The 27,695-nt window shown below is 45.7% G+C and overlaps 1 protein-coding gene across 1 annotated transcript in view; it reads right to left on the reverse strand.

The window, feature by feature from the left end:
• The window catches only part of CPM (carboxypeptidase M), a 94,269-nt gene that overhangs the window by 25,488 nt on the left and 41,086 nt on the right, over positions 1 to 27,695 (reverse strand). The window contains exons 3-5 of the mRNA XM_021091972.1: positions 18,770 to 18,867; positions 3,167 to 3,339; positions 1,129 to 1,313 (exon numbers count right to left, since the gene is read on the reverse strand). Of these exons, the coding sequence (XP_020947631.1) occupies positions 1,129 to 1,313; positions 3,167 to 3,339; positions 18,770 to 18,867 (456 nt within the window). The remainder of the gene's footprint in view (positions 1 to 1,128; positions 1,314 to 3,166; positions 3,340 to 18,769; positions 18,868 to 27,695) is intronic.

The raw sequence follows: 27,695 nt of genomic DNA on the forward strand, positions 1-27,695 counted from the left end.
CAAATTCATCATCACATCTTACAGAGAGACTCTGATTTCTTTCTTTCTTTTTTTTGGGTCTTTTTTACCATTTTCTTGGGCTGCCTCCGTGGCATATGGAGGTTCCCAGGCTAGAGGTTGAATTGGAGCTGAAGCCACCAGCCTACACCAGAGCCACAGCAACGTGGGATCTGAGCCGTGTCTGTGACCTACACCACAGCTCATGGCAACACCGGATCATTAACCCACTGAGCAAGGGCAGGGGCCGAACCCGCAAACTCATGGTTCCTAGTTGGATTCGTTAACCACTGAGCCACGACGGAAACTCTGAGGCTCTGATTTCCTAAGAGAAATCCTCTACCTGGTTCTACAAATGCTCCCTCTACTCTTCCTTGTTTATCAGGGACGGACACAAGGGGATATCAGACAAAATAAGTACGTTACAGGTCCAGACTCCTCAATCAGCTTCAAAGTTAAACGTTCTCTCTTAGTCTCTCTTGCTAATCTCTGAGGCACTGTAGGGGATAAAGGAAGCCACTCAAGGGAGTTCCCGTCGTGGCTCAGCGGAAATGAATCCAACTAGTATCCATGAGGCTGCGGGTTCGATCCCTGGCCTCGCTCAGTGGGTTAAGGATCTGGTGTTGCCATGAGCTGTGGTGCAGGTGGCAGATGTGGCTCAGATCTGGCATTGCTGTGGCTGTAGTGATGGTCAGCAGCTGTAGCTCAACCCCTAGCCTGGGAACTACTTCCATATGCTGCAGGTACAGCCCTAAAAAAAAAAGGGAAGCCACTCAAATATTTGAAGTCCTTGGTACATACCTTAACCCAGAGTTTGAAGAGTCAGGAGTTATTACTCATATGATTAGTTTTATTTCCATTTAGCCATGTGGCCTCTTGTGGGACAGTCTAAATCCCGATTCTACTATTTCATTGATGAATGTCAGGTCATCCTGTTATTGGTTGTCAGTTCAGCCCCCTTGCCCCTCTACCATTCGTAAATTGTAGGAAGGATGGCTCAGGGTCAAGAGCATGGGGCTCTCTCCACCCCTGACAGAGGGGTGCAGGAAGCGTTTATCCCCATGCAGAGGCAGCAAGTTTGCAGCCTCACTCTGGACTTAGAAGGCAAGAGCTGGGCCCACGTTTGCTCACCTGGAACACCATTATCAAATGGGTAACTGGCCACCAGGGCACCACCGTGGAGGTTGGCAGAGAGGACAAATGTCTCTGTGTTCAGCCACTTCATGACTGCCACCGTTTCAGGCTGCCTCGATACGTTGTTGAATTCAAAGGCATCGGGGAAATTTCTATTCAGGTCATAGGAGTTACTATTTTCCCTTTAAAAGAAAGACGTTTTTAGGGTTCACTGTTGGTGTGTAAGGCAGCAGATTCGTGCAGTGTTGTAAGACCTTTGGTTTGGGCTCCGGGTGTTTTGCCAAATACGAACACGGGGGTGGAGGGTTGCTGTGGCAGCTCCAGGGAACTGCACCTGGGATCCACCCACTATGCTGTCCCCTCCTGTGTGTCCTGTTCCTGCCAGTGGAACAGCAGTGGTTGGGATGTAAGCAGAGGCTTGAGAAGTGTTTGCACTGGGAGCTTTTGTTCTATGGGTACTCCTGTTTGGACCTCTGAGACCCTGATGCAAGCCACGTGAGGGTCTACCCGGAGGAGTGAGGATCCCAGGTGACAGCCAGAACTGAGGCTCCAGACCTATGGTCCCAGCCAGACCCCCGCTGAGGGCCCAGCCATCATGGCACAGAGATGAGCCATCCCTGCTCTGCCCGCAAATTCCTAACTCACACAGAGTGGCGAGCAAATAAAATAGCAGTGGTTTTAAGTCCCTCTGTCTTGAGGTGGTTTGTTCACAGCCATCAATAACAAACAATAGGAATGGCATGCTATTTTACACAAATGTAGTTCTGAAAAAGTGGACTGGCCATGTCTAAATATGCTAAGAAACTTTAAAGTGGAAGGGAATCAAATGGCGATTTATTTATTTTTGGCAGAAACAAATTTTTCATTGCACCTATATAAATGTATATCAGATATCTGAAGAATTCCAAACTTCCTGAGGCTGCCTGAAACATAATAAACTTTAAATCTGAAATTCTACAAGTCTCACTCTTCTTTGTGGCCAGGTCTTGCACTGGCTTAATAAATCAGCTGGTAATTATTGAGGGACTAGGTACCATACGAGGCCCTGGTTTAACAGTGGGAAGGGTTCCCTCCCCTGGGTAGCTTCCATTGAACAAGAAATGAGAGTCAGAAAGGAAAAGACAAATACCGTATGATATCACTTATATCTGGAATCTAACATACGGCACAAATGAACCTTTCCACAGAAAAGAAAATCATGGACTTGGAGAACAGACTTGTGGTTGCCAAGGGGGAAGGAGAGGGAGTGGGATGGACTGGGAATTTGGGGTTAATAGATGCAGACTATTGCCTTTGGAATGGATAAGCAATGAGATCCTGCTGTGTAGCACTGGGAACTATATCTAGTCACTTGTGATGGAGCATGATAATGTGAGAAAAAGAATGTATACATGTATGTGTGACTGGGTCACCTTGCTGTACAGTAGAAAATTGACAGAACACTGTAAACCAGCTATCATGGAAAAAATAAAAAATTATAAAGAAAGGAGCCATTAAAAGTTGGGCCATGCAGGTTAAGTGCCAGGTGATGTGAGTATAACTGGGGACCTAATACATGATGGGTTAGGGAAGGAAGCTTAGAGGAATTGGGGGAGGGGAGGAAGGGCGAGAAGGAAGCGGGTAGTAGCAGATGAAGGAGGGTGTGGGTGGTGCCACAGGGTGCATGGGGGAGGGGCCAAGCCTAAGGGGCAGGCACAGGAGTAAAGCAGCCTTATTCAAGATTTTACTTCTCATAGGCCAAGCAACAGGCAGCCCTGCACAGCTTCCAGCACAGCCATGACATGACACAGGCGAAGCTGCTTCAGTGACTCCTCTTGACAGGGCCAAGGGATCCGATCTGATGGGGAGCCTTTTGGTGGTTTTTGTTGTGGGCGTTTTTTTTTTTTGGGGGGGGGTCTTGCTGCAGCATGCAGAAGTTCCTGGGCCAGGGACCGAAACCATGCCACAGCTGTGACGACACTGGCCCCTTAACCCACTGAGCCACCAGGGAACTCCTTGTTGTGTTTTAAAGAAAGATAGACCAGCCCGTCCTTACCTTCCCTTATTGTAAAAACAGTCAGGGTTTAGAACAGCTTCGAATCCATCTGGGTTCATTGATGGCATGATGTGTATCCGGGTGTTGTTGATTAGATTTGTGACTTCAGGGTCTCTTCCATTACTGGTTACAAGATATTCAATGAAATGGAGCAGCAGTTCCCGCCCTACAGACTGTAGGTGTTACAGAGAGAAGCGGATATTGTTTGGTCAGAGGAAAACAAGGATAACAGTCCCCAGAGCACAAATTCCCCAACAAGGAACTCTACATATGATGTCTGAGACCAAAACCAGACTGTGGGATCATTGTTTTGCAGGCATACTGATGTGCTCACTTGTGGTGACCTGCCCCTGGTGTGCTGCAAAGTGTCTGTGAGGAAAAGGTTTTTAAAGTTAATTTTGGAGTTCCCTGGTGGCTCAGTGGTTAAGGATCAGGTGTGTCACTGCTGTAGCACAGGCTCAATCTCTGCCATGGGAACTTCTACAAGCCACGGAGGGGTGGCCAAAAAAACCCCCCAACTGATTGATTAAAGTTAATTTTTTTAAAAGCACCCACCTGTAAATAAAAATTTTTATTAAAGTATAATTGATTTATAACATGTCAATGTCTGCTGTACAGCAAAGTGACCAGTCATATATATATATATATATATATATATATATATATATATGTATACATACACACACATTCTTTTTCTCATATGATCCCCCATCATGTTCTATCCCAGGAGATTGGCTATAGTTCCCTGTGCTGTACAGCAGGACCTCATTGCTTGTCCATTGGAAATGTAATAGCTTGCATCTACTAACCCCAACTCTCAGTCCATTCCACTCCTGCCTGAAAATAATTTACTTTAGAAAAGTGAATTAGAGTGCTGTAAAAAGTCTATACTTCCAAGTTACTTATGTTCCAAATACTTTGGGAGTGGTGAAGAGAGAGGTGAAGCTGGGAATGAGGGAGGGGAGTCATGCGTCATCGAGAGCATGCATGATACACAGGAGCATCTTGGGTACTATATGGAGGACACTGCAGGAGATGGGTACATTTTATTATTACTATTATTATTATTATTTTTTAGGGCTGCACCTGCGGCATATGGAGGTTCCCAGGCTAGGGGTTGAATCAGAGCTATAGCTGCCGGCCTACACCACAGCCACAGCAACAGGATCCCAGCCACATCTGAGACCTATACCACAGTTCATGACAACGCCAGATCCTTAACCCACTGAGCGAGGCCAGGGATCGAACCTGAAACCTCATGGTTCCCAGCTGGATTTGTTCCTGCTGCGCCATGCAGGAACTCTGAGATGGGCAGATTTTAATAAAGAAAAATTCAAACTTGTAATATACATAAATAGATTTCTGCTTTCCATACTCCCTATTTCCAAGTTCTTCCATTTCCAAATTACCTTTTTTTTTTTTTTTTTTTTTTTGTCTTTTAGCCTTTTCTAGGCCGCTCCCTAGCCATATGGAGGTTCCCAGGCTAGGGGTCTTATTGGAGCTGTAGACGCCGGCCTACACCACAGCCACAGCAACACGGGATCCAAGTCACGTCTGCGACCTACACCACAGCTCATGGCAACGCCGGATCGTTGACCCACTGAGCAAGGCCAGGGATTGAACCCGAAACCTCATGGATCCTAGTCAGGTTCATTAACCACTGGGCCATGACGGGAACTCCCCAAATTCCCTTCTTGCACATTTGTGCAATTTCAGCCGTTACCTCTATATTTCTCATTTGCACATTCTCACATTTCATTTGCACAAATCCTCACATTTTTTGCCGTATCTGCATGTTATCTGCACTATTGTTTAGTCTGTATTTTCTGTAAACGTGCTGAGTTTTTACTTACATTAAAAATGATGGGAGTTCCCATTGTGGCTCCAGCAGAAACGAATCTGACTAGGATCCATGAGGATGCAGGTTCAATCCCTGGCCTCGCTCAGTGGGTTAAGGATCCAGCGTTGCCATGAGCTGTGGTGTAGGTCGCAGACACAGTCTGGATCCTGTGTTGCTGTGTCTGTGGTGTAGGCGGCAGCTGTAGCTCTGATTCCACCCCTAGCCTAGGAACCTCCATATGCTGTGGTTGCAGCCCTAAAAAAAAAAAAAAAGGCAAAAATGATGAACTTTGTATAATTACCTTTGTGTTAGCTATGTTTCTAATTGTACAATGAAAGTATTGCTTTAAAAATAAACATGGATTCCGTCGTGGGCAGTGGTTAACGAATCGACTAGAACATGAGTGCGGTTCGTCCCTGCCTTGCTCAGTGGTTAACGATCCGGCGTGCGTGAGCTGTGGTGGGGCAGACGGGCTGGATCCGCGTGCTGTGGCTCTGGTAGGCCGGTGGCTACAGCTCCGATCAACCCTAGCCTGAACCTCATATCTGCAGCCCAAGAAATAACAACAAAACAAAACAACAACAAAAAAAAAAAAAAAAAAAAAAAAAAAAAAATAAACATGGTCACATCCCCCTAAAATTACCTTAAAGACCAACAATATTGGGAATCTGAAGGCCTGTGAAAGATCTTGCTTTGTAATCCCCAAAGAAGAGATTTATTATTTTTCTCATTTCTAGAAAAAAGAATTAACATTTTGGCCTTGTTCTATAAAGATTTGATTAAACTATATTCATTTTCCCCTGTAAGCCTGAGTTCCAAGATTCTGCTTCGAAGCAAGGAATATCTACCTCTTACCTGCAATCAGATGCTACTGAGGGGTTAGTAGGTGGGGAATCAGGCAGCAGATTAAATGACAGTGGTGCTGGTGCATTAATGGAGGTGGTGGGCAGGAAAGAATTTTCAATTATGACTCCACTGTGGGAAGTCATTGTTGTGACAAAGGATGAGTGATTCAGCCCTGTATGCCCCTCCCTGGCAAGCAAAGAAATCCAGTCTATGAATTCGTTATCATGATGAACACAGAACAGTTGGAAATAGAACTAAGAACATTTTGAATGTGTGACTTACATATTTGCAGGTAGCCATAAAATTCAGATGGAACTAAATTCAATTCTGACGTCAATTTTTTCCTACTCACGTTTATCTTCTTCTACCATTGTGTTTTTTTGATTGTTTTCACAGTCAAAAATGGTCACTCAGCAAAGGTCCTTACAAACTAATAATCAAAGAAGTCAAGGGAGTCACACACTGAGCTTCCAATTCTGTTTTGGAAGCTCAAGCGCATGTGGAAGCGACTTCCCAGCTCCCCTAAAACCAGTGGAGAAGGGGCTGGTGACTAAGTTGTGAAAGACCTTTATTTTTATTTTTGCTTTTTAGGGCTGTACCTGCGGCATATGGAAGTTCCCAGCTAGGGGTCGAATCAGAGCTATAGCTGCTGGCCTACGCCACGGCCACAGCAACGTAGGATCCGAGCCACGTCTGTGACCTACACCACAGCTCATGACAATGCTGGATCTCCGACTCATGGATCGAGGTCAGGGATCCAACCTGCATCCTCATGGATACTAGTTGGATTCGTTTCTGCTGCACCATGACGGGAATTCCCTGAGAGGTGGCTTTGAATGGGGATCATGTGCTAGATTGGAGGAGCTTTTTTAGCAAGGGGCTGAGGAGGAGGAATGGGTCAAGGGAAGGGAGGAGGAAGTGAGAATTCTAAATGCTGGTTGGAGGCTATAGGATGGTTCATTAGAGGGATGTACCAGGAAAAGCCTGAGGCCCGTCTTAGACACAAGACAAGGACTGAGGGGGTCCTATCAGAAGGCCCTTGTGGTTCTGAATGTGATTTTCCTCTTAACTATCAAGCATGCCTGAACTCAGGGCAAAAGTTGGCAGTGAAATCCACCCACCCACAAAAAAAGAAAAACCAAGAGTTAAGATGCAGTGATTACTCATTATTAGAGAAATGCAAATCAAAACCACGATGAGGCACCACCTTACACCAGCCGGAATGGCTATCATCCAAAAGTCTACAAACAGTAAGTGCTGGAGAGGGTGTGGAGAAAAAGGAACCCTAGTACCCTGTTGGTGGGATTGTAAATTGGTGCAACCACTGTGGAAAACAGGATGGAGATGCCTCAGAAAACTACAAATGGAACTACCATTTGATCCAGCAATCCCACTCCTGGCATCTATCCAGAGAAAACCACGACTCGCAAAGACACATGCACTCCGATGTTCATTGCAGCACTATATACAATAGCCAAGATATGGAAACAACCTAAATGTCCATCGACAGAGGAGTGGATAAAGAAGATGTGGTACGTATACATAATGGAATATTACTCAGCCATTAAAAGGAATGAAATACCGGCATTTTAAGCCACATGGATGGACCTAGAAATTATCATGCAAAGTGAAGTCAGCCATACAATGAGACACCAACATCAAATGCTTTCACTGACATGTGGGATCTGAAAAAAGGACAGAATGAACTTCTTTGCAGAACAGATGCTGACTCACAGACTTTGAAAAACTTATGGTCTCCGGAGGAGACAGTTTAGGGGGTGAGGGGATGTGCTGGGGTTGTGGGATTGAAATCCTATACAACTGGATTGTGATGATCATTGTACAACTACAAATGTAATAAATGCATTGAGTAAGAAAAAAAGTATTTAATACTAAAAAAAAAAAAAAGATGCAGTGATTAAACTATAGAACTGGATGAAGCCACTGTGGTGTTGTGGGTATAGGATGGAAGGTAAAAGTTAAGGTTTATCATTAGCAGCGAGGGTGGGGGCTGGGGGAGAGAAAAGGAGAGAAGACTTTTCACAGTGTTCATTTCTTCACTTTATACAGCAATGAGTAATATTATCCAAAGTTTAAGAAATATATTTTAAATCATTATAATTTCACAGTTTTTCCAGAGTTCCCATCATGGCTCACTGGTAACAAACCTGACTAGGGTCCATGAGGATACGGGCTTGAACCCTGGCCTCACTCAGTGGGTTAAGGATCCAGTGTTGCAATGAGCTGTGGTGTAGGTCGCAGACACAGCTCAGATCCTGCGTTGCTGTGGCTCTGGCGTAGGCTGGCAGCTGCAGCTCCTATTTGACTCCTAGCCTGGGAACTTCGGTATGCCACAGGTGTGGCCCTAAAGAAAAAAAACAAAACAAAACATTCACACTTTTCCTTATTTTTTGACTTTAGGAGAATCTTCTGATAATTGCTTTATTTTGAGAAAACAGCAAGTTCATCAATTATTTTCATTCCACTTCAGTTTTATTCTGTTAAATTCAAATAAAATTTAACCTCATAGTTCCTATCTAAAGATATAACATATGGCATCTGGTAAATACTAATGATGGTGATTTCTTTTTCTTTTTCTTCTTTTTTGTCTTTATTTAGGGCCGCACCCACAGCACATGGAGGTTCCCAGGCAGTGGTTGAATTGGAGCTGTAGCCGCCGGCCTACACCACAGCCACAGCAATGCAGGATCCAAGCCATGTCTGTGGTCTACACCACAGCTTATGGCAACACCGGATCCTTAACCCACTGAGCAAGGCCAGGGGATCGAACCCGAGTCCTCATGGATGCTAGTCGGGTTCATTAACAGCTGAGCCAAGACAGGAACTCCCAGTAATGGTGATTTCTGAGTGACGACACTACTCAGAATAGTTTTTACTTCCTCTTATTTTTCCAGTGCCTTTTTTTTTAAAAAAAGAAAACCCATATTATTCTTATAATAACAATAAAATCATGATTCTTTCAAGGGAAAAAAAAATGTGTGACCAAGGCATTTTCTGCTTGTCTCCAATATTCCAAAACAAACCCTAAGTTTTTAATTGCAGAGGGTGAAATAGAAGTCTTGGAAGTATGATGAAGAACCAGTTAAGAGTCAGATACTTTTTGAAGTGGTGAGGTAAACAGATGAAATTTTAGAAAGAGTTAAACAGAAACCTCTTTTTTTTTTTTTTTGGATGGTCCTTTCCTGTCTCTGTAACAGCAAATTTATGCCACATATTATTCAAATTAGTTCTTTCCCAACTTCAATATAAATGTCTCAAACACTCATTCATGTCTTATGTATAGACCTCCCTTTGTTTAAAATTCAGTCTTTGAATATGAAACCTTAGACTAAAATTTTAAAAAAGAATGAGGTCAAAACAGTTTCTTTCCACTAGTTTTAACCGGCCTTTCTTTTGTACTCACTTCCTTTTGTGAGAGTATAGACTTAATGAATGACTCCTTAATGAAGAGGCTGAAAGGCTGGGTGAATACACCAGCTTCTGGGGTCTTTCACAGATCATTCATCTGGTCATTAAAATGGCAATACCCAGAAAGCAGAAAATAAATTCTCTATCAGTTTTCCTTAAAATTCAGTCAAGTTGGAATTTGCATTAATAGATAAAAATGAGTGTTTTAGCTCTCCTAAGAACATTTATACCAACAACTGGAAAAAAACTTTTGAAGAAACAATCCACAACTTGGGAGTGTATGGTGGGTGTCTTGTGTGACGGTGAGTTTGAGGGTAGCACCCAAACTCCAGCCATCCTATGGTGGGGTCTGTTTTTGAATGTTTACAGGTAAGGCAGCTTCTGGGGGGAAAAAGAAACAGGTCAGTTCTGGGGCTCTGCCTAGTGTGTTACAGACTTAATTCATCTGTCTGATTGCCTTGCTAAATCCTTCATCTTCAAATATTAGCCTAAATATTATCCAGGACACTTTTCTGCAGCCTCCCAATGTCTGGGTTCCCTGCCCTGCCTCTGTGGTCCTTCACCTCCCCTACGTGTGCTGTCCTAATACTGCTCGCATACATTACCATGGCCTGGCTGACCTTGAATGACTCCCCCACCCCCTGCAACGCTGCCATCTAAGGTTTTTTGATTTTTTGTTTTTTTTTGCTTTTTAGGGTCCCTCCAGTTGCATATGGAAGTTCCCAGGCTAGGGGTCAAACTGGAGCTGGAGCTGCCAGCCTACGTCACAGCCATAGCAATGCTGGATCCAAGCCACATCTGAGACCTACACTACAGTTCACGGCGATGCCAGATCTTTAACCCACTGATTGAGGCCAGGGATCGAATCTACATCCTCATGGATACTAGTCAGATTCATTTCCGCCGTGCCACAGTGGGAACTCTACTACCATCTAAGTTTTGAAGGCAGGGATTCTAACCAGCTTTCTCTGTCACCCTGGCACCTTGCCCAGCTCCTGGTATGTCAGGTAGTCAATAAATGATTGTTGATTATCGTTGTCAAATTCATTACAAAGTCATGACTGTTCTGAGGAGGAACTTTCTGAAAAACATAAGGACTTAAGGTTCTTAGGGGAGATATAAAAATGATCAGGTTATTTCATTGGAAGGATTTTCAACATTTATTTTTTAATGGCTGTACCCATGGCATATGGAAGCTCCCAGGCCAAGAAGTGAATCTGAGCCACAGCTGCAACCTATGCTGCAGCTGTGGCAACACCGGGTCCTTTAACCCCTGGTGCTGGGCCAGGGAGCCAGCCTGTGCCTCTGCAGTGACCCAAGCCTCTGCAGTCGGATTCTTTTTTTTTGTCTTTTTCTAGGGCTGCACCCATGACACATGGAGGTTCCCAGGCTAGGGTTCCAATTGGAGATGTGGCCACCGGCCTACACCACAGCCACAGCAACACGGGATCTGAGCTGCGTCTGCAACCTACACCACAGTCCCCGGCAACCCTGGATCCTTAACCCACTGAGCAAGGCCAGGGATTGAACCTGCAACCTCATGGTTCCTAGTCAGATTTGTTAACCACTGAGCCACGATGGGAACTCCTGCAATTGGATTCTTAACCCACGGCACTGCAGGAGGAACTCCAGTCCTGAACACATTTTACAGGGGTGCAGGCCAGGGTGCAGGCCAGCGATTCTATCCTGCCAAGGATGCAGGATATTTAGACACTCTGGCCCAGACTCACCCCAAAAGGGAGATGGAGAGAAAAAGGATAATTATATGAGGAATTTAATACATACCTGAAAGCAATTAGACACTTCACCTGGAAAAAAGATTAGTTCTACCTAGATCCAAAAGCAAAGAATCATCCAAAGCCATGTTATTTAACTGAAGGTATTTTGCCATCATCTGGTATAGTGGTGGAAAAAAGATCTTGGGAATTGGCGAGCTTTAATATTTTATTATGTTTGGAACCTCCTGTTGCACAAACTGCACATCCCAAGATTTTCCAGGGCAGACACAATTTTGGATATTATGTCCTCTTGTTCATATAAATTAAAATACCTTCTACATACAGACATTTAGACAAACTACAACTCAAACACTCTCTTACACCTAGAAGTTGTGTGAAAACCCTTTAGCCTTTATTTTGAGGTTACAATAGATGATCACTATGATCGATACATATATATTTTTTGTTTGTTTGTTTGTTCGTTTTTTTGCTATTTCTTGGGCTGCTCCTGTGGCACATGGAGGTTCCCAGGCCAGGGGTCTGATCGGAGCTGTAGCTGCCAGCCTACGCCAGAGCCACAGCAATGCGGGATCCCAGCAGCATCTGCGACCTACACCGCAGCTCACGGCAACGCCGAAACCTTGACCCACTGAGCAAGGGCAGGGATTGAACCCACAACCTCATGGTTCCTAGTCGGATTCGTTAACCACTGCGCCACGATGGGAACTCCATGATCGATATTTTTGGCAATGTTTCTCCTTTCAATTATTTATCTGGAATCAAATAAGCTATAAATTAATGCCACCAAATGTGAAATTCCAAGTATGGTGTGGCTATTTCAAAACCCTATACCCAAACAAACCATCAGAGTAAAAATAATTCACTGATGTTTAAGAAACAGAAACAAAATCTTGAAGGAAAAAAAAAAAATCAGAATTGGAAATTTGGTGAAGCTTAACTGACAGGTACACTTAAAGACCACGGGCCATGCGGTCAAGGGAACTTTGTGGACCCAGGCTCTGACCTGTACTTTACCTGTTTCTGGATTATCTAAAATATTCTAGACACCCAACTTTTTTTTTTTTTTAGGGCCGCACCTGCAGCATATGGAGCTTCCCAGGCTAGGGATCTAATAGGAACTGTTGCTGCTGGCCTACACCACAGCCACAGCAACATGGGATCTGAGCCACGTGATCATTAATCCACTGAGCAAGGCCAGAGATTGAACCTGAGTCCTCATGGATCCTAGCTGGGTTCATTACTGCTGAGCCATGATAGGAACTCCTCCCACACCTAGCTTTTTAAACACATACTCAGGCCTCACTTCAATATTTCAGCTAGAGAGGGATTAGGGATGTCTTTACAATCTAGAGATTGTCTAAGAATAAGATTTTCTTTCCGGGAGGTCCCGTCGTGGCTCAGTGGAAATGAATCTGGACTAGCATCCATGAGGATACAGGTTCAATCCCTGGCCTCGCTCAGTGGGTTAAGGATCTGGTGTTGCCGTGAGCTGTAGTCTAAGTCACAGACGAGGCTCGGATCCTATGTTGCTGTGGCTGTGGTGTAAGCCAGGAGCTATAGCTCCTATTAGACCCTTAGTCTGGGAACCTCCATATGCCACAGGTGTGACCCTAAAAAGACAGAAAAAAAAAAGATTTTTTTTTCCCCTGCAAAAATTTAAAAACATGGAATGGCAGATAGGCACAAAACACAGAACAAGGTTGGGGGGGTGGGGGTGGGGGTGCTGTGCTCAAGAAAGGAGAAAGGAGCAAGCATTTTCCAGGCTTCTCTCCTGCACCCGCATTGAGGCTGAGGGTGTTAGATATTTCCAATTTCGGGATGGTCTCGGGGTTTGGTAAAACTCTGATTTTAGATTATGGGTTATAGTTCATTGCAAAGCCAGCCAGCAGCAGAATGAGGTGGTGGTGGCGGTGGGTGGGTGGGTTGGGGGCAAGGACCCCACTCCCAAACAATGTGGTTGTGGAGTAAGGAAATGATGGAGAGCCCCACCCAGGGCATGCTGGTCTCAGCCCTTCCAATGACAGTGAGGATTAGATGTCAGTGTGTCCACAATGCGAGTTAGGCGCCTGCATAAAGTACATCTAGAACTGGGGCCTCTGCAAGTCAACTGATTCTGCATTCTCCTGATGTGTGTACAAATGAGACCCTGGATAAACTAGAAAAACACCTGCTAGTCTCACTAAAAGGAGAAAGGTTAGAACCACAGAAATGTTTCCTTTGTTCTGAAAAAGCATGAACAGCAGGTTCATCAAAAGCGGTGAGTACTCTTTCCGTTCACTACCCAGGGAACAACGGGATATCCATCCAAACAAGAATGAATTATTTTTCAGTTTTTAGTTTTTGCTTTTTAGGCCCCCACCCTTGGCATGCAGAGGTTCCCAGGCTAGGGGTCGAATCAGAGCCACAGCCACAGCCACAGCAATGTGGGATCTGAGCCGAGTCTTTGACCTACACCACAGCTCATGGCAACGCCAGATCCTTAACCCACTGAGCAAGGCCAGGGATTGAACCTGCAACCTCATGGATCCTAGTCGGGTTCGTTAACCACTGAATGACAATGGGAACTCCCCAGACAAGAATGAATTTGAGGTAGGTCATAGATCTACATATAGAAAGGGAAACACTAATAACAAAATGTTGCAAAGGCAGTACAGAGGGTCAAGGAGACAGAGCTCAGCTGGGGAGGGCTTGGTGCTCAGGCTCTGGTGTAGATCCCGAGGACCAAACAGGTCCCTGGATTCCCCTTAGTAAAATGCGCTAACAAACATGCCTTCTGCAAAGTGAGCAAAAGCAGGGTTGCCCACAGAGTGCTTAGTGCCATCCATGCTCAATGAATGTTGGCTGCTGCTATTCTTTTCTTGTTGAACATCGTACAGAGGGGAACTTGCCAGCCTGATTGATGCAGCATCACAAGGATGTGAGCTCATGGCACGTGACTGAGGACAAAGAGATCGTGCAAAACCAGAGCCTTTTTTTTTTTTTTTTTTTTGATTTTTAGGGCCACACGTGCAGCACATGGAAGTTCCCAGGCTAGAGGTCGAATTGAAATCGCAGCTGCTGGCCAACGCTACAGTCACAGCAATACCAGATCCAAGCCATGTCTGTGACCTACACCACAGCTCACAGCAACATCAGATCATTAACCCACTGAGTGGGGTCAGGGATTGAACCCACATCCTTGTAGACATTTTGGGTTCTTAACCCACTGAGCCACAACAGGAACTCCAAAACCAGAGAGGTTTGATGTCTCTTCTTTTGTAACAATTCTCACCTGCATGTGGGCTATTTTAAGTTGAGCTGGCTACCCTCCATGTGCTGTATGCATTCCTGAGGGTAGCGGGTTAATTAGCCTGAACACTCTGCATCAGCCAAAGTCACTCATCTTCGAAATTCGGGAGATGTCTAGTAGCCAAAACTGTTTCACCTGAACCCCACAAACCTTTAGCTCTAACTTCTAGTTTGAAGTACATAGAGGGACGAGAGGCACAAGTTCAATGACATTATAAGGAACAAGATGAAGATGAAGGTTCACCAAACAAGCCCTGTGTGATGGTTTCCTGTGTACTTGCCACAACTTTCCAAAAGCTACAGTTAGTGTGGATGAGAACTAACTGCTGACTGTCAAAGCTATAGAACCACACACAAAAGAGAGAGATTCAAGGAGTATATGCACCACATACAAGGCATGAATTTGGACAGGATCCTACTTGGACAATTTGGGGAACATTTTGAGGAAACTGGAGAAGGCAGAACATGGGATATAAGGTAAAGATAGGATAAACATTTACTGACATGAAAGTGTAGTTCATATTCATTAAAACTGTTACAGGGAGTTCCTGTCATGGCTCAGCAGTAATGAACCCGACTAGTATCCGTGAGGATGCAGGTTTGATCCCTGGCTTTGCTCAGTGGGTGATCTGCTGTGATCTGTGGAGTAGGTTATGGATGCAGCTTGGATCTGGCATGGCTGTGGCTGTGGTGTAGGCTGGCAGCTGTAGCTCCAATTCGACCCCTCGCCTGGGAACTTCCATATGCTGCACCTGCTGCCATAAAAAGCAAAAAAGAAAAAAAAAATCTGGAAGGATAATGATAAGGAATCGACAGTCCTGATTTGTAGAAAGTCATATACAATGTTTTCTTTTTTTGTTCATCTGTACTTCTGAGATGTCCATAGGTTGATTTCCTAATAATAACAGATTATTTTTCATTTAACAAAGACCTGATTCTAAAAGAAGGTGTAATGAACTAAGGGGAACGTTTATGGAGGAAAATGGGAGGTGTGATCAACAGAACTGGGTCTTCCTGTGGGGCCAGGAGGTTAAGTGTGGGACACACACACACGCTCTGAGGTGGGGTCCAGGGAAAAGAAGAAGCATTTAAAAATACTGTGGTCAATTCTGTGTGCTATGCTTCTCAGTGCAATAGGAACCCCATTGGGCTTCTCCACAGGAGGTCCACAAACTCCTAGAAGGGGCAGGGACCCTGAGGTCAACATTCAAAGTTAGTGCCAGAGTAGCAAGGAATCCATCCAAAGAAGGTTCAGAACCACTGTCCCAAATGTTAGCCATGTTGCCTTTTTTTTTTCTTTCATACCATGATTATACTGTTGTTTATTTATCTATTTTTTGCTTTTTTGCCTTTTAGGGCCACACCCTCAGCATACGGAAGTTCCTAGGCTAGGGGTCTAATCGGAGCTGTAGCTGTCGGCCTATACCACAGTCACAGCAATGCTAGATCCGAGCCACGTCTGTGACCAACACCACAGCTCACCGCAATGCCGGATCCTTAACCCACTGAGCGAGGCCAGGGATCGAACCTGCAATTTCACGGTTCCTAGTCGGATTCACTTCTGCTGCGCCACGATGAGAACTCTGCTGTTGCTTTTTAATAGTGGGTTCTTGGAAATGCTCTTTCAACTTCAAAAGGTCTGAGAGAAGGATGAGCAAGGTGGTTGGACCCTCTGATCCAAGTGACCCTCTTGCTCCTGGGTTAAGCCATGACCTCCCAGCTCTTGGCGGCACGAGGAGGGCAGAATGTATAAGACCTCATATTCGGGAAAATAAGCTTCTCAATGGCCCCCAGACACTGCTACCAGCTGGGACAGGGGAAAACAGGACTTCAGATCCTCACTCCCAAGACATACTGGGACTTTCTCCCCCACATAATCTCAGTCCTTAGCCGTCCCCAAAGAATCAAAGTGAACTAGAGAGCCCTGACTTGATGGGATACATTTACCGCCTGGAGGGCAAGATCGTCAGAAATTTGGGAAAGTGCGAGCAAATTCAGGGATGGTGAGGGGAAGGACTCTGGCTTATCTTTGGAAGTCTCAGCTCAGAGGATTAACTTCTGAGCAGCAGGTTGCAACCTCTGAAATGTCAGGAATTCAATAAACAAACTGCTGGAGTCAATGAGCGATGCAAGCCTCTCATTAAAAATGGATTCCACCAGGAGTTCCTGTTGTGGTGCAGCCTTAATGAGCCTGACTAGTTTCCCTGAGGATTCAGGTTCGATCCCTGGCCTTGCTCAGTGGGTTAAGGATCCGGCGTTGCCTGAGCTGTGGTGTAGGTTCACAGACTAGGCTTGGATCCTGCATAGCTGTGGCTGTGGGGTAGGCTGGCAGCTGTAGCTCCAATTCAACCCTAGCCTGGGAGCTTCCATATTGTGGGTGTGGTCCTAAAAAGCAAAAAAAAAAAAAAAAAAAAAAAAAAGAAAGAAAGAAAAAAAAAAGAAAAAAGGGATTCCATGGGACCTTGATTAATTGACTAGATAGCAAAAGGGCAAAAGACTCCTGGTATATCAAGCCTTTTTGAGCACAGCCCATTATGCTCAAAAAAGTAACTGGAGCACTGAACTTCCACCCACCCAAACAGATCAAGTTCAAAGACCAACCACTCTTAGAGGCAAGTGTTTGCATGAGCTCTAGTGACAAGTCCCCTGGCTCAGCCGGACAGGTTGAGCAGCCTGCCTGGGAAGGGCAGCGTGTGATGTGAGATGCTGGGTGGAGCCTGTTCCTCTACAGTCCAAGTTCGGGGAGGGTTAAGCCAGGACAAGAAGCCCAGCATCTGAGTAGTGCATTCCTCTCTCACTCTTTTTTCTTTTCTTTTTTTTTTTTTTTAACCTTTTATTTATTTTTTTTTCTACTGCACAGCTTGGTGACCCAGTTACACATACATGTATATGCTCTTTTTTCTCACATTATCATGTTCCATCATAAGTGACAAGACATAGTTCCCAATGCTACACAGCAGGATCTCATTGCTAATCCATTCCAAAGGCAATAGTCTACATCTATTAACTCCAAGCTCCCAGTCCATCCCATTCCTCCCCCTACCCCCTGGCAACCACAAGTCTATTCTCCAAGCCACATGTTCATTGCAGCACTATTCACAATAGCCAAGACATGGAATCAACCCAAACGTCCATCGATAGGTGGTAGGATTAGGAAGATTTGGTATATATACACAATGGAATACTACTCAGCCATAAAAAAGAACAAAATAATGCCATTTGCAGCAACACGGATGGAACTAGAGACTCTCATACTGAGTGAAGTAAGTCAGAAAGAGAAAGACAAATACCATATGATATCACTTATATTTGGAATCTAATATATGGCACAAATGAAACTTTCCACAGGAAAGAAAATCATGGACTTGGAGAAGAGACTTGCCTCTCTCAATCTTAGAGATTCAGAAGTGTTACAACAAGTCGGCAGGTTACACTTACAGAAATATACATAATCTTTGGTGTTCCTTAATGTTAAATGTGTTTTACAAGGTGTGACACTTATTCCTATGTCAATTTTCTTTACCATGAAGATTGGGGACCATCTTTCCCTCTCACTGGATTCCCCAGGTGTGTGGAGTCCTGGGGGACAGAAAATCCTGCAGTTATCATATTCTCAAAATACTCTGCAGAAGTGAGGTGAGAAATGGAGGGGAGCATCTTCAAATGCCCAGTGAGAATGGCTGGGCAAGGAGTGGTAAAAGGGTATTTTGCAAAATATAAAATCAATAACAGAAAACAAAAAAATAGAGTTGATCCCTGATAAGCTGGAAAAGAGGCAAGATATAAACCTATGTGTATGTGTGTGTATTTTTTGGCAGTGCCCATGTCATGTGAAATTCCCCAGGCCAGGGATCGACCCTCATCATAGCAGTAACCAGAGCCACAGCAATGATAATGCTAGATCCTTAACCCGCTGATCCACCAGGGAACTCTAAGGCAAGATATTATGACAGAATTTAAGGGTTTGTGAATGGTGGGGAGGACAAAGCCCTAAGATCAATGGTCTAAACTTAAGCATTGAAAACGTCGCATATTAGATTAAGACTAAGTGATCAAGGCATTCAAAAAGCCAACTATTAAGAGTTTGGATAGCTGGTTGGGAATCTTCTAGATTGCTTTGCCTTCAAATATAATATAGTTCCTCTACTGGTTCACCTTGATGCTGACCCGGAGGTGGGGAAACTAAGCCAGGCAGGAGTTCGAGGACTTGGCCAGCAGTTCAGAGCTTGGGCACTGTTGTACTTCCAGCTCCCAAACTGGAAAAGCTCGGGATTTCCAGCACAGGGCACTGGGTAAACCAAGGGGCTAGAATGGTTTTGGAACCTGTTCCTTTAGTTTTCTCCGGGGACCCCACAGGCAGCCCTTCCTTGACTCTTTGCTACAATGCCTGCTGCTTCATTAGCATTTACAGAGCACAAGGGACCTCTGGTGACAGGTCAGCTATTTGAGCCCCATACATACCTCATCTCCATGCATATTCGCCACGTATTTGAATTCTGGAATCCCAATTCTGTGTTCCTTTGGAGAGTGCCCCACGATGAGAACCCACAGGTTTCTGCCTTTACAGGGAAGAAAAGGATGGAGAAATGAGTCGTCTTTTAAAATGACAAGTCAACTCTGGGAGAAGAGAATGAGAACAGTGAACAAACGCTGCTGCTTCTCCCACTTGATCAATGAATGCTTCACAACAACCTTAGCTTATAGGACTATATGCTGAAAACACTTTTAGCTTATTGCCAGCTAAATCCCTTGCAATGAGCACAAATATTTTTCTCGTTCTAGAATGTGACTTTTTATTTATTTATTTATTTATTTTTGTCTTTTGAGGGCCACACCCACGGCATTCAGAAGTTCCCAGGCTAGGGGTCGAATCAGAGCTATAGCTGCCGGCCTACACCCCAGCCACAGCAACGTGGGATCCGAGCCGTGTCTGTGACCTACACCACAGCTCACAGCAACACTGGATCCTTAATCCACTGATCGAGGCCAGGGATCGAACCCCCGTCTTCATGGATACTAGTCGGGTTTGTAACCGCTGAGCCACAAAGGGAACTCCAGAAATGTGACTTTTTAAAAGTCAAGATTTATTAAGGCTACCTAGATTTAATTTTTCTAAAATGATTATATGGTTTGCTCTGCGTTGCTGGTGCTTTAGAGAAGTGATCTTGCTCATTCCCACAATTATACAAAGTCAAAAAGATGGTTGAGCAGGAGGATGCTGTAACTCCCAGAGGAAGGACATGAAAAAAGCAACAGCAAGAAAACACGGAACTCAGAAGGGAGATCGTTTTTAAAGTGAATCTCGTCATATCCAAAAGTTCCTGTAACCCAGCCTCTCGGCAAGGAAGTGCCCCTTGGTGATCCAGAGTCCCATCCTATAAACTGGGAACCACCTTCCGTCCTAATAATGCCTCAAGGAAAACTTCCAAGTCTTGGCACTGCCATAGGTGGTGTGATTTGGACAAGGAAGGGCAGGAACAAAAGATCACGCAAGATCTGCCCTGGGCAGATGTTACAGCTGCATCTCTGGTGCACACTATCTCAGGCATTCCCTCGTTCTGACCCAGTGAGATGGATTTTTAACCAGACTTTACAAATGAAAACATCGATCTTCAAAAAATATGCAGTGAACTGCTTGTGATCACACAGCCAGTAAGAGGCTGTGATTCAAGCTCCACAGCTAAGACCCGAGTCCTGGCCTAACTGACCCCAATTCTAGGGCTCTTGCCACTCGTGAAGACTGCCCGTCTCTCGAGAAGCTTGGTTTCCTAATCAGTAAAATGAAGAGGTTCCTTTCGATTCTAAAATCATCTGGCTCTTTTAGTACAAACACTTCAAAATTAGAGATTGGGGAAATGGCTGTTTGCTATCTATCACCTAGATAACAAAGTTCACATATCTAGATACAAAGCCTTCTGTGGAATTTAAGAACCCAGGAAAGGAATTTAACAGAGGCTTGTGGGCTAACAGTGGAGCAGGTTTCTGCAGAATTTCAGGTGTAGTTCCTTCAATCTAGAACTCCCACAGACTGGAGAATTCTCGGTTGCCATAGGAATCTAAGGAGAAGCAGATACTGGATCTGTCTTATTCACCACTTATTCTTTTTTTTTTTGTCTTTTTATACGGCCGCACCCATGGTGTATGGAGATTCCCAGGCTAGGGGTCTAATTGGAGCTGTAGCCACCGGCTTACGCCAGAGCCACAGCAACGCAGGATCCGAGCCATGTCTGCGACCTACAGCACAGCTCACGGCAACGCCGGATCCTTAGCCCACTGAGCGAGGCCAGGGATCGAACCTACAACCTCATGGTTCCTAGTCGGGCTCATTAACCACTGTGCCATGGCGGGAACTCCTCACCACTTATTCTTAATTTATTACAACAATTAGAGGGCAATTCATCTTGATGGGGCAATGCTTTCAATTTACTAACTGCAGAAATTCTCAGAAAACACCGCCAAAGGCAGGTTATCTGATTGATGCCACCTGTTCAGTGCAGAAGGCTCATTTCACTCATCCAGCCCCACATCCATTTACTTAGTCGCATTGTATCTCCGTATGTAACCAGGCAATTAAATCCTACAGTTAAGTCTCACTCTCTACACCCAGCCAGTTTCTGATCTAGCAGAGAAAAGCAGCGTGCAAACATGCCATTACCCTAGACTGTGACATACACGATTGCAGGATGTGTATAAAGTCCTGCTGTGGCTGTAGAATAAAAGAAGACATGGTTAATCTTTTCCAAGGAGGGGATCATGTAAAGCTTTACAGATGTAGGGTTTTAGAGCTGATTTTTTTTTTTTTTTGTCCTTTTGTCTTTTCTAGGGCCGCTCCCACGCCATATGGAGGTTCTCAGGCTAGGGGTCTAATTGGAGCTGTAGCCACCGGTCTATGCCAGAGCCGCAGCAATTTGGGATTCAAGCCGAGTCTTTGACCTACACCACAGCTCATGGCAACACCGGATCCTTAACCCACTGAGTGAGGCCAGGGATCGAACGTGCAACCTCATGGTTCCTAGTCGGATTCGTTAGCCACTGAGTCACGACAGGAACTCCTAGAGCCGACTTCTGAATAGGGTTTTGAGAATGATTTCGAGCAGCCATGTGGACACGGACAGTCCATCTGGTGATTTCCCGCCAGAACCACTTCATTAGCCAAAACCTTCCCTTCCTGAATAGTACCAATGCCCAGGTCATCTGGGGCTTCACTTCTACCTAATTAACATTTTCATGTGAAGCCAGAAAGAGCTTTTGCTGAGATTTTTTCTATTAAACTTGGCTTTTTAGGCTTCCTTCTGGGGAATTCTTTTTTTTTTTTGTCTTTTTTCTTTTTGTTGTTGTTGTTATTGTTGCTATTTCTTGGGCCGCTCCCGCGGCATATGGAGGTTCCCAGGCTAGGGGTTGAATTGGAGCTGTAGCCACCGGCCTACGCCAGAGCCACAGCAACGCGGGATCTGAGCCCCATCTGCAAACTACACCACAGCTCATGGCAACGCCGGATCGTTAACCCACTGAGCAAGGGCAGGGACCGAACCCGCAACCTCATGGTTCCTAGTCGGATTCGTTAACCACTGCGCCACGACGGGAACTCCCTTCTGGGATTCTTTTCTAGTCTTTTTTTTTTTTTTTTTTTTTTTTTTTTTTTTTTTTTTTTTTTTTTTTTTTTTTTTTTTTTTTTTGCTATGTTCCATATCGGACTGGCCGCCGAGCCGCACGGGATCGGATGTGCCTAACAGTCCGCGGTCGTTAACCTGGCAGGGAGAACCCCTCATTCTGTCGATTCGTTCCATAGCTCTTAGTGCTTTTAAAGCGAGACGAACCACAGATTGGTACAGACTATGGTCTAGTCCCTTCACAGGCAAGGAAAATATTCCTTATGTTTACTGACTGTTCTATTTCTATTTCTTTCTTTTTTTAGGGCCTCAACTGAGGCATATGGAGGTTCCCAGCTAGGGGTCCACTCAGAGCTACAGCTGCTGGCCTACACCTCAGCCACAGCAACGTGGGATCCGAGCCAAGTCTGTGACCTACATCACAGCTCACAGCAATGCGGGAGCTGGAGCCCTAACCCACTGAGCGAGGCCAGGGATCAAACCCACAACCTCATGGTTACTGGTCAGATTTGTTTCCCCTTAGCCATGACAGGAACTCCTGATTGGTGTATTTCTGACTCTCTATGTGCAATAGCTGACCTGTAATATAAAGGATAGTGCAAGACAACAAAAATCCTGACTTGATAGGGTATCCAATACTATTTTAAGGAGGGAAGAAACGCAAACCAATAAAACCTAAGTGAAGAGGTACCTGGGTGGTAACTCAATCTCAATTTTAGCATGAATGGCCCCTAAGTGACCTGCAAGATGAGAAACTTACCTTAAATAACCTTCATGGCACAAGGTCTGAGAATGAAAACCAGCCAGTAAACCCGGAGTCACCCAATGCCTTTGGAACGACAAGCCTCTTGAAGGCTTTTAACCAGACTCTCCAACAAACACTGGAGATCTCTGGCTTAGACCAGAATAAAGGCACAAAGGACAAACTGTTGACTTTGCACAGCTTGATTGCCAAGCTAAGGGTAATTTAAACAAGTTTTTTTTTTTCCCTACCAAGGTTGGGCAAGCTACCTTTATTCCCTAAAGTTCCTGCTAATACCAGGGGGTGCCTTAGAGTTCTGAAATTCTCAGCCACTCTCTCCTACCAAATGAACAAACCCTAGCTTCCAAAGTTTTCACCCTCTATATCCAGAAACTCACTCGGGGCTTGATGTAGAGCCCCGGGATGTGACATGGTGCCCAGCTGGGTTTGCTGGCAGGACCAGGGGAAGTCTTACAATTTAGAAGCCTTCACAAAGATTCACAAAGCAAGCAAACTGACAACGAGACACTGCAGGTGTTCAGGAGGAAGGAGGAGAGCTTGGAAAATAAAGTGCAGCATCAACAGGTAGAAATGAGAGGACTGTCATTCCCACATCAGAATCACCTGGAACCTGGGAACAATGCCAATCCTGGAGCCCGTCTCCTAAATCAGACTCTAGGGAAGGAGCCTGAAAGCTGCACTTAGCAGGCTCCCTTGGTGAGTCTGAGGCCACTGAAGTTTGGAAGCTGCTGAGACTGAGGCAGTCCATCTTGAGGCGAAACCATCTCATTTTACATATAATCATGAACATGTTTCTGTATTAACAAATGCGGAGTTCCCATTGTGGCTCAGCAGAGACAAATCTGACTAGTATCCATGAGGACGCAGGTTTGATCCCCGGCCTCGCTCAGCGAGTTAAGGATCCAGCACTGCCGTGAGCTGTGGTGTAGGTCGCAGACGCAATGCGGGTCCCTGATGGCTGTGGCTGTGGTGTAAGCCAGTGGCTACAGCTCTGATTCAACCCCTAGCCTGGGAACCTCCATGTGGCACAGGTGTGGCCCTAGAAAGACAAAAAAAAAAAATGCAGTTTGACTGTATCTTTTAAAACAGCTGCTTGATATTTTATTATACGAATGCAGTATCATGTAGCCAACCATTACTCTACTGTCAGGTGTCTGACCGTAGGAAATTTTATGTAAATTACAGCATGTCCACTAAAATTATGTATAGATTTTATAATATAAAAATATTTTAGTGAAGTTCCCTGTTGGCTCAGTGGGTTAAGCATCTCCTGTTGTCACAGCTGTGGCTTGGGTTTAATTCCTGGCCTGGGTGGGCCAAAAAGTATTTTATCATGTGAAAGAAGTCAGGATGCAAAATTATATGTTCTTTAAAAACATACCATAGAAGGAAATAGCTCCGTAGCATACAAAGCCTCAAGTGAAATAATGGATGAGTCCCTATGAGAATTGAAAATGGCACATTGTCAGTGATAAGGGGCTAAGGGACGGGGTGATAAAACCAAGTTTTTTTTTTTTTTTCTATTTTTCAATATTTCCAGGTTTTTAAAAAATAAGGGTTCCCATTGTGGCTCAGCGGAAACGAATCCCACTAGAATCCATGAGGATGCAGGTTCCACCCCTGGCCTCGCTCAGTGGGTCAGGGATCCGATGTTGCCATGAGCTGTAGTGTAGGTCACAGACAAGGCTTGGATCTCATGTTGCTGTGACTGTGGTGTAGACCGGCAGCTGTAGCTCTGATTCGACCCCTCAACTGGGAACCTCCATATGCCACGGGTGCGGCCCTAAAAAGCAAGAAAACAAAAAACAAAAACAAAAGTAACAGGAGTTCTTTGTGGCTCAGCGACAACAAAACCGACTAGGATCCCTGAAGAAGTGGTTTGATCCCTGGCCTTGCTCAGTGGACTAAAGGGTCTGGCATTGCGCTGAGCTACAGTGTAGGTCGAGAAGCAGCCAGAACCCCTAGTTGCCATAGCTGTGGTATAGGCTGGCAGCTATAGCTCCGATTTGACCCCTAGCCTGGGAGCTTCCATATGCCATGGGTGTGGCCCTAAAAAGACAAAACAAACAAAAAAAAATACCAAAATTTATCATTTATTAAGTTACTATATCTTATCAGATACTATATACAGGGCACTCTGCTATGCCCTTTATAATACTTGATCTTGACAAGGCCTCTAGGTGGCAGGTGATCGTCATAACTCACTGTTAAGGAAACTGATTTAAGGGGCAGAAACAGGGTTCAAACCCAGGTCTGTCTGATTCCAAAAATCTGTGTTTTTCTGATGACTCCAGGCTGCCTCAGTCTCCCTGAAAAGTACTAGACAGGCCAGGGCAAACCCTACCCCAGGGGAAAGTTCCCGAGGTTCTTTCAGCATTGGTACCACCACTGTTTACACCTGGAGCCAGTTCCAGGCTGCTGCCAGAAAAAGACACCTGAACCACAAGGACTTTCCTGATGTCACAAGCCATCAGAGTCTCTCTACTCTCAGGTTTCAGCAGGACATGCCCAGAGTGAAGCTGAGACCCTGCGTGGGTGGCTGGGTCCCAGGAGCACAGCTGCAGTGATGATGAGGCCTGTTGTATGCACGGTCCCACCCACGAGGTTCTGGTCTCCAGGGTGATGGATCAGTTGTTTCCCAGACTTGCATACTTCTCCGTGTCCTTACAATTACCCTCTGACCTAAGTCAAAGCTTGGGACAGCTTGCTCCACACACTGAGTTTACATACTCGTACATACGTGAGAATATGGGCTCGACTAGCAAGGCTGTCATAAGGCTGCTGAGTTTCTCCTGTCTTCCCTGAGAAGCAGCCAGAGACCTGACACCAAACCTTCAATCTCACTTCTGCACGTTCCCACGAGCACACACACAAAGATCCTGCCACATGGCACGCAAAGCCCTGCATCAAATAAAGTCCCCAGAAGAATGGAAACTAGCACGTGACTGCAGGCAGGTTAAAGCCTCAGCCTCCGAAGTCGTATATCCTCAGGCTTGGAAGTGGAGAAAGAGATTCCCACTAAGTAGCTCATGACAAAAACCCAAACAGACACAAACAGCAGCAAACAGAAGAGGGATGAAAGTTTCCACACTGGCTCTTGCTTGCACGGTAGTATTAGTCACAGCTCGTAGCATCCTATGTATCTTCAGTCATCCCTGACAACTGTAAGTGGGAGGTCCAAATATTATCCTTTCACACAAGTGGATGCAACATCTTTGGGAAGCTCGTGAGGCAGCGGTTCTCAACGTGTGGTCCCAGGACCGGCACCAGCAGCATCACCTGGGAACGTGTTAGACACGTACATTCTCAGGCTCCACCCCTTAGGTTCTGAGGCAGGGACTCTGGATGTGAGGACCAGCTGTCTGTGGCCGAATGAGCTCTCCAGGAGCTCAAGTCTGAGGACCACAGTTTCAAGGGATGGAACTGGGTAGCCTATCCAGAGTCCACTCTCCCCTTAACCATGACGCTGCCCTGCTCCAGCCACTCAAATGATGGAAAAGATCAAAGAAACAGGAACTTGGGCCCCAAGTGTGCCATGTGGCATTTCTGGTGTTGAGATTTTTCTCTTGCTCCCCTCAGAAGAATAGGAAATGGAAGGCAGAGATTGAGAGGACCCTCTGAGGATGGTTTGAGACGTCAAAGCTGCCATTCCCTCGCTTCGGTATGCAAATCTCAACTGGTTTGCAACCTGGTATACCAGTCTGTCCCCACACTGCTCTCTGTTCAAGGACAACAGGCAAGCTGTAGTGACTTTGCCCCAGTGTTGTGGAACCTGGGCTTGGCTGTACTTCAGAGATCTGTCTGCTAGGTGTTTGCCTTGCAATGAGTTTGGCTACCAGTCAACAAAAACTAGGCTGAAAAGCTAGGCTGGATGGAGCAGCATCAGGAAAGAAGTGGACAAAACCCATCTGTTCCATATATAGCCTGTCTCTGGGATGCAAAATTCAGACACACTCCCTTCCCATCATGGCAAACGGTCCGGCCTTCACCGTGGCTTCTGGACCAGCTCAAGGGGTCTGGCCAGCCATCGTGCAGGCTGAGTCTGTCTGGTTCTGTCTGTACGTGGGAAGCTGAGGACCCCTACTCAAATGGGTGCAATGATTCCCCTCAAGTGAGCCAGGGGATCCCCAAGAAGCTTACCTGCCATTTGCTGGCAAGTGGGCTTGGAATTCCTGACTTTGTCCATAAACAGAGGAACTTGTCAAGAGGAGGTCTGGGGGTTCAGAAGGGACCCAGTATCCAGGATCCTGCTGCTACTGTGAGGAGAGCCACTGCTCTGCTCTTCCTGGAGGCAGTGGTGGGCTGGGCTTCTTTGGCCTCAGGTAATTCTAGTCTTCTGCCCAGAGTTTAATGGCTCAGCTTGATGTAGGGGTGGAGGGGACGAGGGAGGCAGCCCAGGACAGATGGGCAGGTGTTTGATGCTGAATGTCCCACTGCACAGAGGTCTCGGGGTGGGGTCCTGGGTGGGGCTCCCTGCTGAGGGAGGGGGAGCCTGGGCCCAGAGGAGGCTGAGGGACTTAGTGGTCATGAGGGCTTCAGCCTGGGTGTCGAACTTTCACGTCCTGGATCTGGGAAACACGTCCATCTGCGCTTTTCCAACTGGTCTGCCAGCAGTAGCTCCTGAACACCACCGTCTTTATTTTTATTTTTTTTTGTCTTTCTGCCATTTCTAGGGCCGCTTCTACGGCCTATGGAGGTTCCCAGGCTAGGGTCCAATTGGAGCTGCAGCCGCCGGCCTATGCCAGAGCCACAGCAACACAGGATCCGAGCTGCATCTGCAACCTACACCACAGCCCATGGCAATGCTGGATCCTTAATCCACTGAGCAAGGCCAGGGATGGAACCCGAAACCTCCTGGTTCCTAGTCGGATTCGTTAACCACTGAGCCACGACGGGAACTCCGTAGGCCACCTTCTTTAGACCCATCATTCCTGGCTTTATACACTGATGGGGCGAGCCTGGATAAAGAAGCTTCCATCAGTTGGGGGTGCTGATCCTGCTACTGAGGGGGTGG

This window comes from Sus scrofa, chromosome 5 (assembly GCF_000003025.6).
Source record: "Sus scrofa isolate TJ Tabasco breed Duroc chromosome 5, Sscrofa11.1, whole genome shotgun sequence".
In the NCBI taxonomy this organism is placed as follows: Eukaryota; Metazoa; Chordata; class Mammalia; order Artiodactyla; family Suidae; genus Sus; species Sus scrofa.